Source organism: Trichosurus vulpecula, chromosome 3 (assembly GCF_011100635.1).
Source record: "Trichosurus vulpecula isolate mTriVul1 chromosome 3, mTriVul1.pri, whole genome shotgun sequence".
NCBI lineage: Eukaryota > Metazoa > Chordata > Mammalia > Diprotodontia > Phalangeridae > Trichosurus > Trichosurus vulpecula.
The window spans coordinates 55,969,809-55,986,573 of NC_050575.1; the positions used below are offsets into that span (position 1 = coordinate 55,969,809).

The window sequence follows — 16,765 nt, forward strand, 5'->3', positions numbered from 1 at the left end:
TTAGATGGGAAGCCAGGGAATATGGAGCAGAGTGGGGGAGAGGGAGAGGGGGGTATTGGGAGAGCTTAGGTATCAACTTAATTCCAGAAAAGATTGCAGGAAAGAAGTTTATGACTTCTTAGCCCCTTTACTAAAGATAAACTGATGTGTGATGGAGAATTGTTGATTGTGCTGGAAGTATCATAATCTGGGCTGTGACTTCAATGTTGCTGGTACTGTTCATCAATGTGACTTTGCATTAGCACACCCACTGTGAACCGCAAAGAAGATGTGGAATCACTCATCACACAAGTCAGATCATTAAGAGCTAAGACTCACTCGTTGTAAATAGGAAGAGAAAAGCCTAGGATTTCTGGCATATGGTTTTCTCATCTTTTTCTTTGTTTCTTTCTTTTTCTTTATAGTTACTCTTTGGTGGGTGAGGGTAGAGAAAAGATGTAATTTTTTTAAGCCCTTGGTATTACCTATGCCAGGAGGATTGTCCAGTAAAATCCCTAGAAGCATTGAAATGATGGAAGGTCCTTTAAAACAGATATGAAAAACACATTGAGGCAACATGCAGCCCAGAACACTCCCAAGAGCGGCCTGAAAAAGAATTGTCATCATGGATTCAAGTTTTTCTATTCTGCTAATTATTTCTGCTATGCAAGTCATAAAGTCTGACATTCATTCTCATCTATATTCTTTGCTAGATGTTCTGAATTTTCTCTTGAACCATTCTAGAATACCCAGCTATAGTTCCATGATTTCTTGGGAATTCTCAGCTTATTAAGTTTCATCCCTTGTTGGCTTAATTTCCTTTGTCTTATAATATTTATGTAGAGATGTTTGCATTTGTACCACTTACCACACTGATTAACACATATTAGTCACTTAATAAATGCTTTTTCATTCATTTATTCATGCAACATTCTCATATTTGCTGTAATTATATGCAATGAAATGCATTTGTGGAATGACTGGCTAGTTGCTGGCAATTCTAATATGAATGTCGTATATTAGGTACCCACATGTGTATTTTATTTTAGTTACTAGTAATGTCTCTGTTAACTGTGTTAATTACACTGAATGTGATAATGTTAACTATGTTATATGGTTTTTGTGACTCTGAAAAATGCTAACCCATGTAAGGCTATTTTTGCAGATATCTTGTAGCTGAGAAATTACAAATTCTTCACTAAGGGAAGAATGTAGTATAGGTTCAAAGCCTTGAAAGTGTTTTCCCAATTGTATATAAAAATACAAATAAAGGCATGAATCTCACAGTCAGATCTCGATCTCCCTCTTGATCTCTCCCTCCCCCCACCTTCCCTCTCCACCTCCCTCCCTATCCTCCCTCATTTCCTCCTTTTTAATTGAAGGAAAGACAAAAAGAATTTTGGAGTTAAGAAAAATATGGTGTCCTCAGACTCAGTAGCCTTTGTCTTTTGTTGGAAGACCCCATACTGATGCCGAGTGGTTACAACTTAGTAATTATACATTAAGCAGGTTACTTCCAGGAGTTTCTAACCATAAGTTAAATAAAGGCTTTGGACAGAGACACTACCCTTAGTAAACAGGACATAGAGGTTTTAAAAAATGAACTTAAAGCCTAAAGAAACTCTAGCTATTGGGGAGAAGGGGGGCTGTCTTTCTGTGTTCCAAAGATATTAGTTCCAGAACATGGAATCTGCTTTTAGAGAGTAAATGCCTGTTATAAGCAAGTTCTGAGAACCAATATACTTTTTGTGAAAGAGGAAAAGCCAAAAAGCTAAGGGATTTTTTTCCCTTTTACTCCTAGTCCAATAACTGGGTATATAAAGACCTTACCTTTCTAAAAAGAACTGTAGCTTAAACATTCAAGTAAAAGAAAACTAAAAAGAAAAATAGAGGGGCCTAGCATCCCTTTTTGAAAGGAAAAGGTAGCATCTCAGCTAAGGATTCTAATCTGAAGCCAGAAATAGGAAATAAAGAAACCCCACCTGGAAATAACCTACAGTGGCCCCAAAACCAATGGAGCACCATCTAACAGTTACCTAGAAGACTTGCACAGAACAACACCAACAGAGACTACATGCTATTATCTCATTCGTGGTGAAGACTGAATGCCACATAACACCAGAAAGAAGAACCCAGTGGAGCAATGTGCTGACAAGAAACATTGGCAGTCCTTTAGCATCACTGATATGAATTATCCCACTACACATACCCTGGCCAAATGTATTCCTACATGCCTCCCTGGGGTGTCCACTCTTCCCACCGATGGTGTGAATACTATAAGAAAGTGTGCCCCCTATATTTAAGGGGGAAATGTCCTGGTTTTGCTACTTTTCTTATGCTATTTTATTAAATGCTTTTGCTTTGAAATAGTTCTATCATTTGGTGGACCAAAACAGATAAACAAATTGATGGGGGCTTACAAACAACAGTTTTGAGGAAATGCAGATCCATAGAGTACTTTGAACATAGGGTTATCTTTCCTTTTAATTCTTTTAAGCACTAACCTCCAAGGTTAAGAATAGAGATGTTTAACTTTTGTTCTTTTAATCTGCCTTAACTTGTTTTTTTTTTAGTTTGCAATTTTAGATTGACTTTTATAAAAATTGCTTTATTGTACCACTTTGTTTCCTGAACCATCAAAATAAATACAAATTCTGAGGAGTTTGAAATGTTAAAAAATAGAAAAACACAAAAAGAAACAAAGATAAAGCACCTAACAGTGTGTTGAACATAGTAAGTGCTTAACAGTTGCCAAATTAAAAAACCAAATTTCTTCAGACACTGTGCATTTACACAATGCCTGGCACAAAGTATGCACTTAATACTTAATAAATGTTTGTTGACTGACCAATACAGTCATTACATTTTGATTATCAACCAAAACAAAATAATTCAGCTCCACAGTATTATGCAATCAAAGGTCACTGAATCAAGTGTATGAAGCTGAGTTTATAATAGTTAATGCAAAATTTAAATAAACCAGGGATTAGATCCTAACCCAAAAGGACTATGTAATTTACACTCCCATTGGTAGTAACACTGGTAAGGGTTCAGTTACTTCATGATTTGAACCAATTTTTAATACCATAGTATAAAACCAGGAAAGTTCAAGGGCTTACATATTAATCTGTAGAAGGCAGAAGGGACCATCCTGAATCAACTGCTAAGTGTCTTTTGTTTTGCTTTCCTTTGCTTTGCTTTGTTTTGTTTTGGCTCTGGTTAGCCCCTTTACTAGTCAGAAATGGACCTGGTTTACCTACCTACCATATATGCTTCAAAACTGTTACAAGTAGGAAAGGACCTCCTAGACCCATTAGTAGACCAGAGAGATCCAGACCTGAACTGAACTCCCTACCGGAGCCACCTAGTGTCCTGAGGGTTAGAGTGAAAATACGATTTGGTTTGGTATATCCTTCTCTATGAAAATTCTGGGAATTAGAACATGGTGGCTAACATCCTTACAATGTGAAAGGGAAACTTAACACATACAGGCCATTTGAATCCTATACAAAATCTATGCTAATTGGCTTGATACCCAAAGAAATAAGATTAAAGTTACAAATAGTAATTGAAACACCTTTATTTCATAGTGACAGCAATTTATTAACTATTCCTTTCAAGAATGTTACACAGAGCATTCAGTAGATTTGCCTCCTCTCCCTTAAATCACAGTAACACTGAATCAAAATACCTCATCAGGCATCTTCTAACTATAACGGGCTTGGTATGAGAAATATTCAGTTGAATTTTAATCCATACATTATTGAATCTGCTTTAAAATGTTTAAAGAAAATAACTGAACAATAGTTCAGTAGATTTAATTGTTAATTACAATTAAATTGTGTAATTACAGAATGTCACACTCATCTGAAAGTCACTTATATAATCATTACCACACATGTAAGACATTGGAAAAGTCACTTAACCTCTCAGGGATGGACTAGATAGCACCTAGTCCATCATCTGAGATCTGTTTCAGCTCTAAATTTATTATTCTATGATCCTAAATTATACATACCCACTATAGAAAAGAACCAAGAAGACAATGAAAAAAAGTCTCTTGGCAATGACAAAAAAAAAACCAGCCATGATAGCCATATACCCATGTTCATAGGATAGCACCCCAATCCATTAGAAATTATTGGCTTTTATTTTATATAAGATTATAGCATTCCTAATTATCTAGGTTTATAGCTCTTACATATTAGAATTGGAACCTAAGAATTTACAGCTGACTGTAAATTCTAAAGAAAAAAAATATATGTGTGTGTGTATTTAAAAAACAAGTTAAATTTTTAAAAAATACTGCAATCCAGGGATTTTTAGTGTAGGGATAAACTCCTTAATATACTATGATAGCAGCCTCAGGGTTTCAGTGAATTACAGAATAGTGCAATGATTGACATTCGTGATGCTGACCAACAAGAAGATATTAAAACTATGTTTAGAACACTATTTAAGAAGCATGTCATACGTTTTGGCAAAATTTCCATCAGAAAATTTTAAAAGATTGCCACTTGAGATGGCAAGCTTTGGTTACCTGTAAAATTCATTTATGTGGATCATTCTATTCCACCAACGTGTCAGATAAATAAAGTGTTACTGAATATAAAACACATGATACAGTTTATATTAAAATATTGCATCTTTCATCAGCGTATGATTGAATGGATAAAACTTTACCAAGGTGAAACAATAACAGGCAAAATCTTAAATCAGCTTTCCTCATAAATGGAATTTTCTGTATTTTCCATATTCTGAACTAAAAACTTTATTGACCAGTGGTTGAATCAATTACAAAGCCTTCAAAAACAACTGGAAATGTGCATGATATAATTGAATAGATTAGCAAAAATGTCTTTTATAGATTTTTTTTTCCAGTTGGCTGTTTGGTGACCTAAACTCACCAACTAGATTAAAGGTTACTCAAACCAACTGCTGAGAATAGACACCTTCCCAAACTATTCCTATTTTTGCAAGTTACAGCTTCATCTCAGTTTCAAGATGAGGGAAAAACAGGGCAGCCAAATAGGGAGTTTCAGATGTCTGATCACATGACAATGACAGGTATATAGAATTAAAATAAATTATAAGCCATAACCAATAAAAAAAATTGAATATCAAAACAGATTTGATGCACAAAGCTATCAATACCTGTAAAAATAAAGCGAGCAGGCAAAAATGATTACCACAAGTCTAAGAAGTGTACTTTACTATAAAGGTGACCTTTGGGTAGAGAATGCACAGAAGGATGAAATCCAGCAAATTAGAAGAAGCAACTCTGCAAAGGACTATTAGTGACTAATGGTTTTTTGGCTGACCTTTAAACTCCTTAAGCAATTCAATTATAAAGGAAATTCTGCCTCTCTGTGCTTTAGGTTTTTTTTTATCTCTAAAATGGACATAATACTAAAGATCCCTAACTTCTTCAAAGGGGTCATGTAAAAGAGAGGAAGATAATCTCTGTAAATGACCTTAAGTTCTTCAGGAAAAGAAGCAAATCAGATACAACTTCACTGGAAGAGCAAAATTATTGCATCTTATTTTTGGAACTAGGCTGTCATTCAAAAAGTCCATGTACCACATACGGATGGAAAAGCCACAGTAACTTCTAGGTTCTGGCCTTCATATTTTCCTCCCAGTACAAATGAAGGTTGAATGATATAGCAAGAAAACAAGGGGAAATTATCATGAGAAACAAAAATCAAGCAACACAAATATAAGAAATACAGATTCACAATTGAAAGCTTGCCATGAAAAGTACAATAACTTTAAAATCTATTGGTGCCTGAAGTAAAATGAAGGTTTGAATATGAACAATAAAGAACAACCTTCTGAGACTTATCAATGATGGTCCATTTTCTCTATCCTAAGATGACTTGAAAGTTATTATCTCCCAAACCTTTGGTTTAGAACGCCATTAAGAACTTCATTTATGTTTTGTTTATTTTGTCTTTCTCTAATAGAATAAAGCAGTACTGAACTGTGGTTTTTAAGAAATAATTGTACTGCTTTCATCTTTTCAAAGTGCTTTCACATCAATTATCTGACTTGATCTAGGTAGCACAGCAGATAGAGCACTGAGCCTATCAGGTCAGGAAGACCTGAGTTCAAATCCAGCCTCAGATACTTCCTAGCTGTGTGACCCTAAGGAAGTCATTTAACCTTTGTGTGTCAAAGTTTCTTCATCTATAAAATGGGGATAATAATAACACCTACCTTCCAGGGTTGTGTAAAGCTCTTAACATTGTCTGACATATAGTAGACACTTAATAAATGCTTGCTTCTTTCATTCCTTCCTAACAACCCAAACAGGGTCCTAGAGCGAGTCTTATCCCACTGAACAGATAAGAAAATTAAAATTAGTTAAGTGATCTGAATCAGTAAAGACTAAAGCTCAAGGCTCCTTATATCCAACCTAATGCTCTACTAAATATCATGGATTTAGCTAAAATATCGGAATATAAAATGGTTATTATAGGAAAGATAGCAAATGTTCTTCTTTTGAGGGTTATAAAAAGGATATCAAATCATCATAACACATGTACTATAAAGGTAATTTGTTTTTCGCATAATCCAACAACAGCCTGACTATCACAGACCATCTCAGGTTCAAAGTACAATTCCTTATTTCTTCTAAGAGTTGAATTTAACTTTACTAATCTACACAATCTTATGGCTATAGTGGTGTTCCATGCATGTAGAAGACCACTATCTAGTCTTCCTAAACAATTCTTGTTGCTTTTATGGCATAAGAGAATTATAGAGCATCACTAATTAGCAAAAATTATCCTAAATATCATGTCTTTTTCATTTTCAAAGTAAAAAAAATTAAAATTCAAATAAAATTCAAATTGAAGAACTTATCCCCAAGAGTCACATTTTCTTTCAGCAAATGGAAAAAGAACCATACTCCCAAAAGAGTGTATCCTTTTAAATACTTGTAGAAGGCTAACACCTTTTCTTCAAGCTGTCCATGCCGTATTCTTGAGCCATCCTCACTCTATGGCTGGAAAGGTTTAAGAAATGCAGTGGCTACGAAGGCATTGTTCTCTCGGAACCGCAGACATGGACTCAACTCCCCCTTATGAAACAAAGAAAGAAGGCTTTATCATCTAATAACTACACACCTCTGAGCAATAGTTATTTGCTCTATTTTTCTGTAGCAACTCAAGAGTCACTTGAATTTGATGACCATGGGCCATTCTTGAAGAAATTACATTTCTGTAGAGTAATGATCTTAAAACAGAGTCAACACCTCATTTTATTAAGTCTAACTTCACAATAATAATAGCTAAATGAGGAGTAAGATACAACTCAAATTGAGATCTTAATCATACTGATGGTATAGGACTTTGCTATGTTATCAAATTCCCACAAGCAGTGGTTCTCTCAGCTGTCAGAAGCATGAACAAACAGATGCCAGGACTATTTGTTTTATTCAAAACTGACAAGGAATCAAAAACATGTCAAATGATTTGTCAGTAGCAATGCCACAAGCAAATGGCTTGGTGAGATTTATATACTTTTATTCTGATGATGAAACAGCATTCTAAACTTCCCGGTTTTCCAATATCCACTTGAAGAGTAGGCCAGATTGTTCAACTGAGTATCAGATATATTAAAGTCCCACCAAAACTAAAAACTCTTTATAGTATCCTGGAACATGAGCATCGTACTTAAGAGTAGAAAGTGATTATTATTTGGCAGTAAGAGAAAGAGTAGGTTTAACAGTACAAGCTTCACCAGTTACAAATGAGAGCAGGAGTAATTTAAGATTTTGGATACCACTAACAATTTTAAACAAGCCATCCAAATGTATACTCTAACAAAAATTTAAGCAAAACTAAGTTGCCAAAGACAATAAAGTGGATCAAACATCACATCTTCCGATTTTTTTTTTGTCTAGGCTCCATAATGAATGGTGTCAAATGAGCAAGGAAGTCCAAAAAAGGGGGCAACCTCCAGTGCCCAATTCCAGGATCTTTCAATAATTAAGAGTTGTGATTAGGGATTATTTAATTCATTGCATTTGTATCCCCAGTGCCTAGGACAGTGTCTATCTGCCATATAATAGGTGCTTAATAAATTCTTTTCTGACTGAATGATTACCTACGATATTTATATAATCAGATCTGTAAGTTCTTTCAGTATCCCAGAATGTAGGTTATTATATGGGACTAGAAACTCGAGCACTTAAAGTAGTTAAATTCTGTCTCCAAGAATTAAATAATCCTATTTTCTCTCTGTCATCTGTTAATATCATGCCAGTTGCCTCAAGCTTTAGTGGCCCTTCCTCATTCCCCTTCTTGCTCTAAACACAGTTTTAAAAGGCCCCTTCACTATTCTTGGCAATTTCATGAGACACAATTCATTTTGAGTTTTTTGCTTTCTTGAGAATTTTCTTACAGTCTCATGCCATGGTCAGAGCTGCAGAACTATAGCAAGTTGTCCACTATTCAATGAAATTCAGCTGTGATCCTAAATCTTGCCTAAAAACAATGCAAACTAAAAATATTGGATAGGTAATGAAGTACAACACACGTTACGTGGGCTTCAGACCACACAGCTACAATTCTGGTTCAATAAAGCTTTCTATAAATGGCTAGAGAAATTGATTCAGACTTTGATTTTGATACTCACTGATCATTCCTTATTCAGATAAGGGGGTCCCACACTGTTCTTTCAGAAGAGTTTCCATTATTCTAATTCCCTGTGAGAATGAGGAAAAAAAAAAGATCACTATGCCATATTTAAAATACATGTACTTTCCTGCTTATCACACCCTTTTCCTTCAAGGAGTCCAAAGCTATTAATATATAGTCATATTTTCAGTTTCAAAGAATTAGGTTCATCACCATGCCACAAATATAGAATTTCCAATCCATCAACAAGCTGTGTGCCAGGCATTGTGCTCGACACTGCATACAAGTATAAAGAATGAAACAATCCATATCCTGTAACAACAATGCTACTTGCCAGTTCTTTGGCTGCATAAGGCCAATAACACCAGTACACAGGAGGGCTGCTAGCACAGGTTCTTTGATCTGCTTTTCTAAGGAAAGCAACTTGAAGGGGTTACCAATCTTACTTTAATTAAACATACACATATCATTCACTTAGTTCAGGGGGAAAAGTCAGCAACCAGAACTTTCAGAGAAAATACAAACAGAAATTACAAACAGGAATTATAAACAGAGCAAAATAACACAAATCAACAGATGGGCTTCTGTCTGACCAAATCACAATACAGAGTAACCAGAGAGAGAGAAATACCAACATCTGGGTTTTCAAAGGTGGGGGTGGGGGGGCACTCTTAATGGCTACCCAGAGTGTCATCTGGCCAAACCACGAAACCACTCTTCCAATGAGCGAAACCCCCAAAACAAAATGCCAACCTCAGAGAAATATATATATATGACTCTTGATTCAATCAAAGACTCCTGATTGAAACAAAGGCAAGACTCAAAGGCATTTGATTACCTCAGTGCTGAGAAGCATTCCAAAACAAAAGACAACAACAAATCCCACTTTACTTGCCTACATTTGAAAGGCAAGACTCATCAAAGGTACTTGACTGCCTTAGTGCTATGAAGCACTCTTAAGCAAAAAAACAAAGGCAAAACGTCTCATCCCACTTGCCATCACATACCCACAGGGAGCTTACATTCTAACGAAGGAGACAAGTACATATATAAATATATACAGCATAAAAATAAAGTGCAATAATATGAACATATATGAAATAGTTAAATTCAGTACAGTTTAGAGGAGAGAGCATTGGAGATTGAGGAAGATCAGGAAAAGTCTCATGCAGAAGATGGACCCTAGGAGGCAGAGGTAAGGAGGAAGTGAAGCTCTGATACTGTTGGTAATGAAGCTGGAAGAGCTACCGAAGGAAGGAAACAATGAAAACCTCCCCCCTTCCTCCCTTTGCCTCCAGCTGTTGCAAACATCCTAACTATAAGACAAAATTGTAAATCTCTGCCCACTTAGCCTTGCCTCCTTATGGTGGTGTGTTCTGGAAAGTACAAAGGGCACATGTCCACCTTAGCAAAAATATCAAGGAAAAGACGGATAGTGTGGTGCCTGAAGCAAAGAGAGCTTTGTCCTGGGAATCAGAAAAACTGGGTTTTAGGCCCCACACTGTAGGCAACTAATTGGCTGTGTGAGGCTATGGGCAACTCATGTCTCAGAGCCTCAGTCTCAATCTACAGCAAATGAGGACATTAGACCAGATGATCTCTAAAGTCTCTTTGAGATATGAGATAGTATCTTTCTCTGAGAACCAGATAGAAAGGAATACCAAAAAAAAAAACAAAACAAAACTGAAGACCAATGAGAAAACAAATTCCATCAAGGGGGTTGCCTGACAGAGCTGTACTTCACTGTCCAATTGAGGGAAGTACAAATATGGAAATGGCCCTACCTGGCTACCACTACTTCTTTCTTGGCACACTTATCACAAGGCCATGAATCAGTGGTGTAAGGGAAAAGCCTCTCATAGGAGAAAATAAAAAGATTATAAACTGAAGAGGTAGAGACTAGACCTGTGACTTCATCGATATAGAGAACTTCCAGAGAAGCAAATTCCTCCCAATGCAGGTAGCCACAGCTTCTCTGAAACTTACAGTCTTAGAAAGTCATCTAGAGCACTAGGAGTTTAAGTGATTTGTCCAGGTCACACAGCAAACATATGTCAGAGATGTAAAAGTATAAACAATTATATAATTAAAATTAGTCCCTAAGGAAGCCAAAGGCTAGATGCAGGGAAAAGAAGGAAAGGCCAGATGTCTCTCCTTCATTGGGAGAAGTAAGGGCAAGTTTAAAAAGGCATGACTCAGATAAAAGAAACTACAGAACGAATGAGTGAATGAATGAATGAAAAAGTAGTTGTCAAGCTTGTTTCTCAAGACCTATGATAAGTGCTAAGTACTAGAAATACAAATGCAAAAATGAAGGCAGTCCCTGTCTTCAAGGAACCTTCATACTTATAAAGAGAGGCAATGATATATGGGAGTAGTATCCAGGTGGGGCTATTTTGGCTTGGAAAGTTACACAGATGCTGAGTGGCACCACAGGGGCACCATTTAACATATCTTTTCTAGAACCCAGAAGAAGTGGTATGATTATGGTTCTAAGCAGGGGAGGGAGGAGGAAGGAAGGTTGTGAAGGGCAATTCAAGATAGCACTCTGGTAGTAAGGAGATGGCCTGGGAGTGAAGTGAAGAATGATTGGAGCCTTGCCAAGATGTAGTGGGCACCTGAGACAACCGCCAATCAGGATAGCAGGAATTAAAGGATGAAAGCATTAAATCCTCTAGGAAATTTTCTCATTTTGGTGTCCTGGAAGCTAGGCAGATGATGGCCAGGAGTTATGGATCAATCAATCAACAAGCAAGTATTAAGCATCTACTCCATGCTAGGCACTGTACTAGACACTGGGGAATATGAAGTAAAAAGTGAACCCTTTCCCCTATTAAATGCTAGTGCCTTGAGGGCAGAGACATTTAAAAAAAATTTTTAATCCCCAGCATTTATAAAGCACAACAGCTCAAACAGAGTGCTTAATAAATGCTTACTGATGAATGATTATTCTGTTCTAGTGTTCTAGACTCTGGAAAGATCAAGGAATCAAACAGAAAATTCAAAGAAATTCAACTGGACATAATACTGAACAAATTTCTTGGATGATCCACAAGGCAATGTGACAACTTATATGGTCATCACTAGGAACATTAACTACCTTATTGGCAAGACCCAGTGCCAGTTACAGAAACTTCTGGTTGAAGGTGCCAAACATCACCAGCAATTTGGGGATATTCTCTAAAAAAAAATGCTAAAGACATACTATACACCATGCAAACGCTGGGTCAGCCTCCTTCCAAAATAAATAGAATTGGGAGAGAATAAAGTAAAATTTCCAGTGTGGGGAAAATGTTCTCAGTTCTCATTCAGGTCAGGACCTATAACTTTTAGAAAGTTCCAATTTGGGGCCTCTACCTGCTCTACTTCCCCCTTAAAAAAAAAAGCTATTGTGCTGTTATAAGTTCAATAAAGACAACACTAATTTCACAAAAACTTTTTAAGTTCTTTTTTTTCAAAATTATATACATAAATTTAGATGATCTTTCTTTAAAAAAGAAAAAAAACAAAGCATGCTTCTTCCACAGAAAGTGAGAAATGGGTGAACAGTGCCCATCTGTCTAAATAAAGAAGGCCGCCATTTACAGAACAGAACACTAATTGACATAAGTGAAGCCTCTCAGGTTTGCCTTGGGAATTGAAAAACATTATTTATTGAATCAATTATATTCACAATATGACAGCTGATTTTTCTCTTTTTTCCCCTTTATACTACCATTTTAGTCTTTTAAGGAGAATGGTTGGTCAAGTGGAATGAGTATAAACCTATTTCTAAAAAACTTTAATCGAGTAGGGCAAGTCATTGCATAGGATTTTTTCAGTAAGAAATATCAAAGTCTGACTACAGAATTCCCTTGCTCATAAAGCTTAAGTGGCTCCCTATGACCTCTAGGAGAAAATGCAAACTCTTCAGTCTGTCATGTAATGTGGAGACTCTCTACAGCCTGGTTTCAACCTACCATCCCACATGGAATTCATCTAACTCTCCTCACATACTACATTTTATCAAGACTGACTTCCTAGTTGTTCCTTGAATTTATCACCCCATCTTGCACATTTTTGGCTTTTCTTAGACTATTCCCTATGCCTGGTATGCACTCGCCTTCATCTTCACTACATTGTATCCTTAGCTTCCTTCAACAGTCAGCTTAGGGGCAGCTAGGTGGCGCAATGAGTAGAGCACCAGCCTGTAGTCAGGAAGACCTGAGTTCAAATCCAGCCTCAGACACTTGACACACTAGCTGTGTGACCTTGGGCAAGCCACTTAACCCCAATTGCTCTGCCAAAAAAAAAAAAGGAGTCATCTCAGGGGGGCAGAGCCAAGATGGCAGCTGGAAAGCAGGGACATGCCTAAAGTTCTCCCCCAGGACCCTCCAAACACCCATAAAAAATGGCTCTGAACAAATTCTAGAACTGCAGAAGCCACGAAATAATAGAGGGAAGCAGGGCTCCAGCCCAGGACACCCTCAATGGTGGCTGGGTAAGGTCTATAGCACGGAACTGGGAGCGGAGTGGAGCAGAGCCTAGCGTGGGCTGCGCCTGGACCAACCAGACTAGGAGCCAGGTAGAGCAGGCCCTAGCTCCCTGAATCAGTGAGCTGTGGCAGTTAACAGACTTCTCAACCCACAACCAGCAAAGACAACAGAGAAGGTTAGTGGGGAAAAAACTGCAGAGACAGAATGAAAGGAGTTCACCATTTGGCCACCGCCCCGGGGATAGTGGAGGTGGTGCAGCTACAGAACTAGAGCTGCAGTTGCTTCTGGCCCCAGGCCCACTTGGTGGGAGGAGCTAAGTGGCAGATCAGAGCAGGAGTGCAGAGCCTGCCTACATCTGAGTCCAGTCCGGGTTGGCAGTTCTTGGGGGAGGAGGAGTGCTGGTGTGGCAGAGCTTGCTGTGTAGAAATAGTTCTGAAAACAACAGCACAGACCCTCAAGCTTGGGACAAAGTACTCTATACTCTACAAGCAGTCATACCCTGACACAAAACTCAAGGGTCAAGTAGTTGACTGCAAAAATGGCCAGGCAGTGAAAACTGAGTCAGATTCAGACTCTGCCTGCCACCCTTTCACATTTTGCTTCCCAACACCAGCCTCCCTATGTGAGAACGTTTGGGGTCACTCTTATAACGTAAGCTTTTTTGGCCAAGGCAGTGGCAAATGTATCCACATGTGGTTTGACCCAGCCCAGGGAAACCCCAATGAAGCTGTGGCTAAATATTATGACTTTGCCTTTGCCTCTGCCCCAGGCATCTTCAGTTGGGGGGCCAGTTTCCCCTTCTTGACTTTGACACTCCTGTTGCTTTTCTGGGGTTAACCCTCATCAGGAATAAAATCTAACCAATCTACATGCAAAATCATAGCCAAGATTTACTCCCAGTCAGAGACCCCTGGACCTCAGCTTTCTGCCTGACACAGCCTGGCTGTCCTGAAACCCTGGCTTCCCAATCTGTATTCTTTCCCCTCAAACCTGAGCTTTCTGCTTGGAAGCCTACACCCCCACACACTTTGGATTTCACATCCCCCACCCCACTACTGAGGCGGTGAGGGAGAGAGTGTCTTCCTTTCTCGCCACTTTTAAGTAGCTCCAACACCAGTCTCCTACCTCTTCCTCTGCATAGCCAAGTCCACCCACTACCCTTCTCTTCTTTAGAGGAAACTGGATATCATGTCTACCTTCCCCAAAGTAAAACCTTCCTTACTCCCTTCAAGTAAGGGTCATTTCATTGATTATATTTGTATCCCTAGTACCTGGTCCATATATAAGTAGGTGCTTAATAAATGTTGATTGACTCCAAAAAAAAAATTAGATTGGAGCAAGTGGAAGCTAGTGACTTGATGAGAAATCAAGATATTATAAAACAGAACCAAAAGAATGAAAAAATGGAAGACAATGTGAACTATCTCATTGGAAAAACCACTGACCTGGAAAATAGATCCAGGACAGATAATTTAAAAATTATTGGACTACCTGAAAGCCATGATCAAAAAAAGAGCCTAGATATCATCTTTCAAGAAATTATCAAGGAGAACTGCCCTGATATTCTAGAGCCACAGGGCAAAATAGAAATTGAAAGAATACACCCATCACCTCCTCAAATAGATCCCAAAAAGAAATCTCCTAGGAATATTGTCACCAAATTCCAGAGCTCCCAGATCAAGGAGAAAATACTGCAAGCAGCCAGAAAGAAGCAGTTTGAGTATTGTGGAAACCCAATCAGAATAACCCAAGATCTGGCAGCTTCTACACTAAGAGATCGAAGGGCTTGGAATACGATATTCCGGAGGTCAATGGAGCTAGGATTAAAACCAAGAATCACCTACCCAGCAAAACTGAGTATCATGGTCCAAGGCAAAATATGGATTTTCAATAAAATAGAGGACTTTCAAGCTTTCTCAGTGAAAAGACCAGAGCTGAATAGAAAATTTGACTTTCAAACACAAGAATCAAGAGAAGCATGAAAAGGTAAACAAGAAAGAGAAATCATAAGGGACTTACTAAAGTTGAACTGTTTTGTTTACATTCCTACATAGAAAGATGATGTGTATGATTCATGAGACCTCAATATCATAGTAGCTGAAAGGAATATGCATATATATATATATATATGTTTATGTATATATATATATAAGTGAATGTGCATGTATGTATATCTGTATGTGTGTGTGTGTGTATATATATATATATATATATATATATGTATCGAGAGAGAGAGTGGATACAGGGTGAGTTGAAGATGAAGGGAAGATATCTAAAAGAAATAAAATCAAATTAAGGGATGAGAGAGGAATATATCGAGAGAGGGAGATAGGGAGAGATAGAATGGGGTGGATTATCTCGCATAAAGGTGGCAAGAGGAAGCAGTTCTGTGGGAGGAGGGGAGAGGGCAGGTGACGGGGGAATGAGTGAATCTTGCTCTCATAAAATTTGGCCTAAGGAGGGAATACCATACATTCTCAATTGGGTATCTTACCCCACAGGAAAGAAGAGGGAAGAAGATTAAAAAGGGGGGGATGATGGAGGGGAGGGCAGATGGGGGTGGAGGTAATCAAAAACAAACACTTTGGAAAGGGGACAGGGTCAAGGGAGAAAATTCAATAAAGGGGGATGGGTTGGGAAGGAGCAAAATATAGTTAGTCTTTCACAACTTGAGTATTGTGGAAGGGTTATACATAATGATACACATGTGGCCTATGTTGAATTGCTTGACTTCTTAGGGAGGGTGGGTGGGAAGGGAAGAGGGGAGAGAATTTGGAACTCAAAGTTTTAAAAACAGATGTTGAAAAACAAAAAAAAAAGTTTTTGCATGCAGCTAGGAAATAAGATATACAGGCAATGGGGCATAGAAATTTATCTTGCCCTACAAGAAAGTAGGGGAAAAGGGGATGGGGGGGCGGAGTGGGGTGACAGAAGGCAGGGCTGATTGGGGAATGGGGCAATCAGAATATATGCCATCTTGGAGTGGGGGGAGGGTAGAAATGGGGAGAAAATTTGTAATTCAAACCCTTTTGAAAATCAACGCTGAAAAGTAAAATATTAAATAAATAAAAAAGAAAAGAGTCAGCTCACCTATTGAAAGGTGTCTTTCCTCATATCAGACCAACAAACCTCTATTATTAATATTCTCCCCTCATCAAATTGTCAGTCTAATACAGGGGTAAAAACACTGGAGGTGGAGCCAAAGGATCTGGGTTTAAATGCCACTTCCATCACTTGCTATCTCTGTGACATTGGAGAAGGAACTTAAAGTTCTCTGTGGCTCAGTTTCCTCATCTGTAAAATGGGGGGTGGGGTTGAAATAGAACCTCTAAGGTTCTTTCCATCTCTTAAATCTAAGATTCTATGTTGTATCCCACCACATCCATCAAGTATAATGTAACTTTCATGAAGACAGGGACTGTTTCATTTTTGCCTTTGTATTCCCAATGCCAAGCACAATGACTCTTATGTCATGGGTACTTAATAAATACTTGTATTGAAATGGTCAAAGGTAAAAATCCACTTGATATAGTTCTTTCAAATAAGATTGAAACACCTAAATCTCTACCTAAGGAGATCCAACACCCTTTATAATATGTTGCTGAACTTCCAGTACTGAACGAACATTGATGCCCCATTAAAACATCCTCCTTTGTGTAGATATGG

At 37.9% G+C, this 16,765-nt stretch overlaps 1 protein-coding gene across 2 annotated transcripts in view; it reads right to left on the reverse strand.

Moving 5' to 3' along the window:
• Positions 1-3,545: 3,545 nt before the first annotated feature.
• PRELID2 (PRELI domain containing 2) overlaps positions 3,546-16,765 on the reverse strand; it is a 92,320-nt gene continuing 79,100 nt past the window's right edge. The window contains exons 6-7 of one of the 2 annotated variants that reach the window (XM_036748433.1): positions 8,623-8,692; positions 3,546-7,063 (exon numbers count right to left, since the gene is read on the reverse strand). In XM_036748433.1, the coding sequence (XP_036604328.1) occupies positions 8,633-8,692 (60 nt within the window). In that variant the 3' untranslated portion in view covers positions 3,546-7,063; positions 8,623-8,632. The remainder of the gene's footprint in view (positions 7,064-8,622; positions 8,693-16,765) is intronic. The other variant, XM_036748434.1, reaches the window with a different exon arrangement.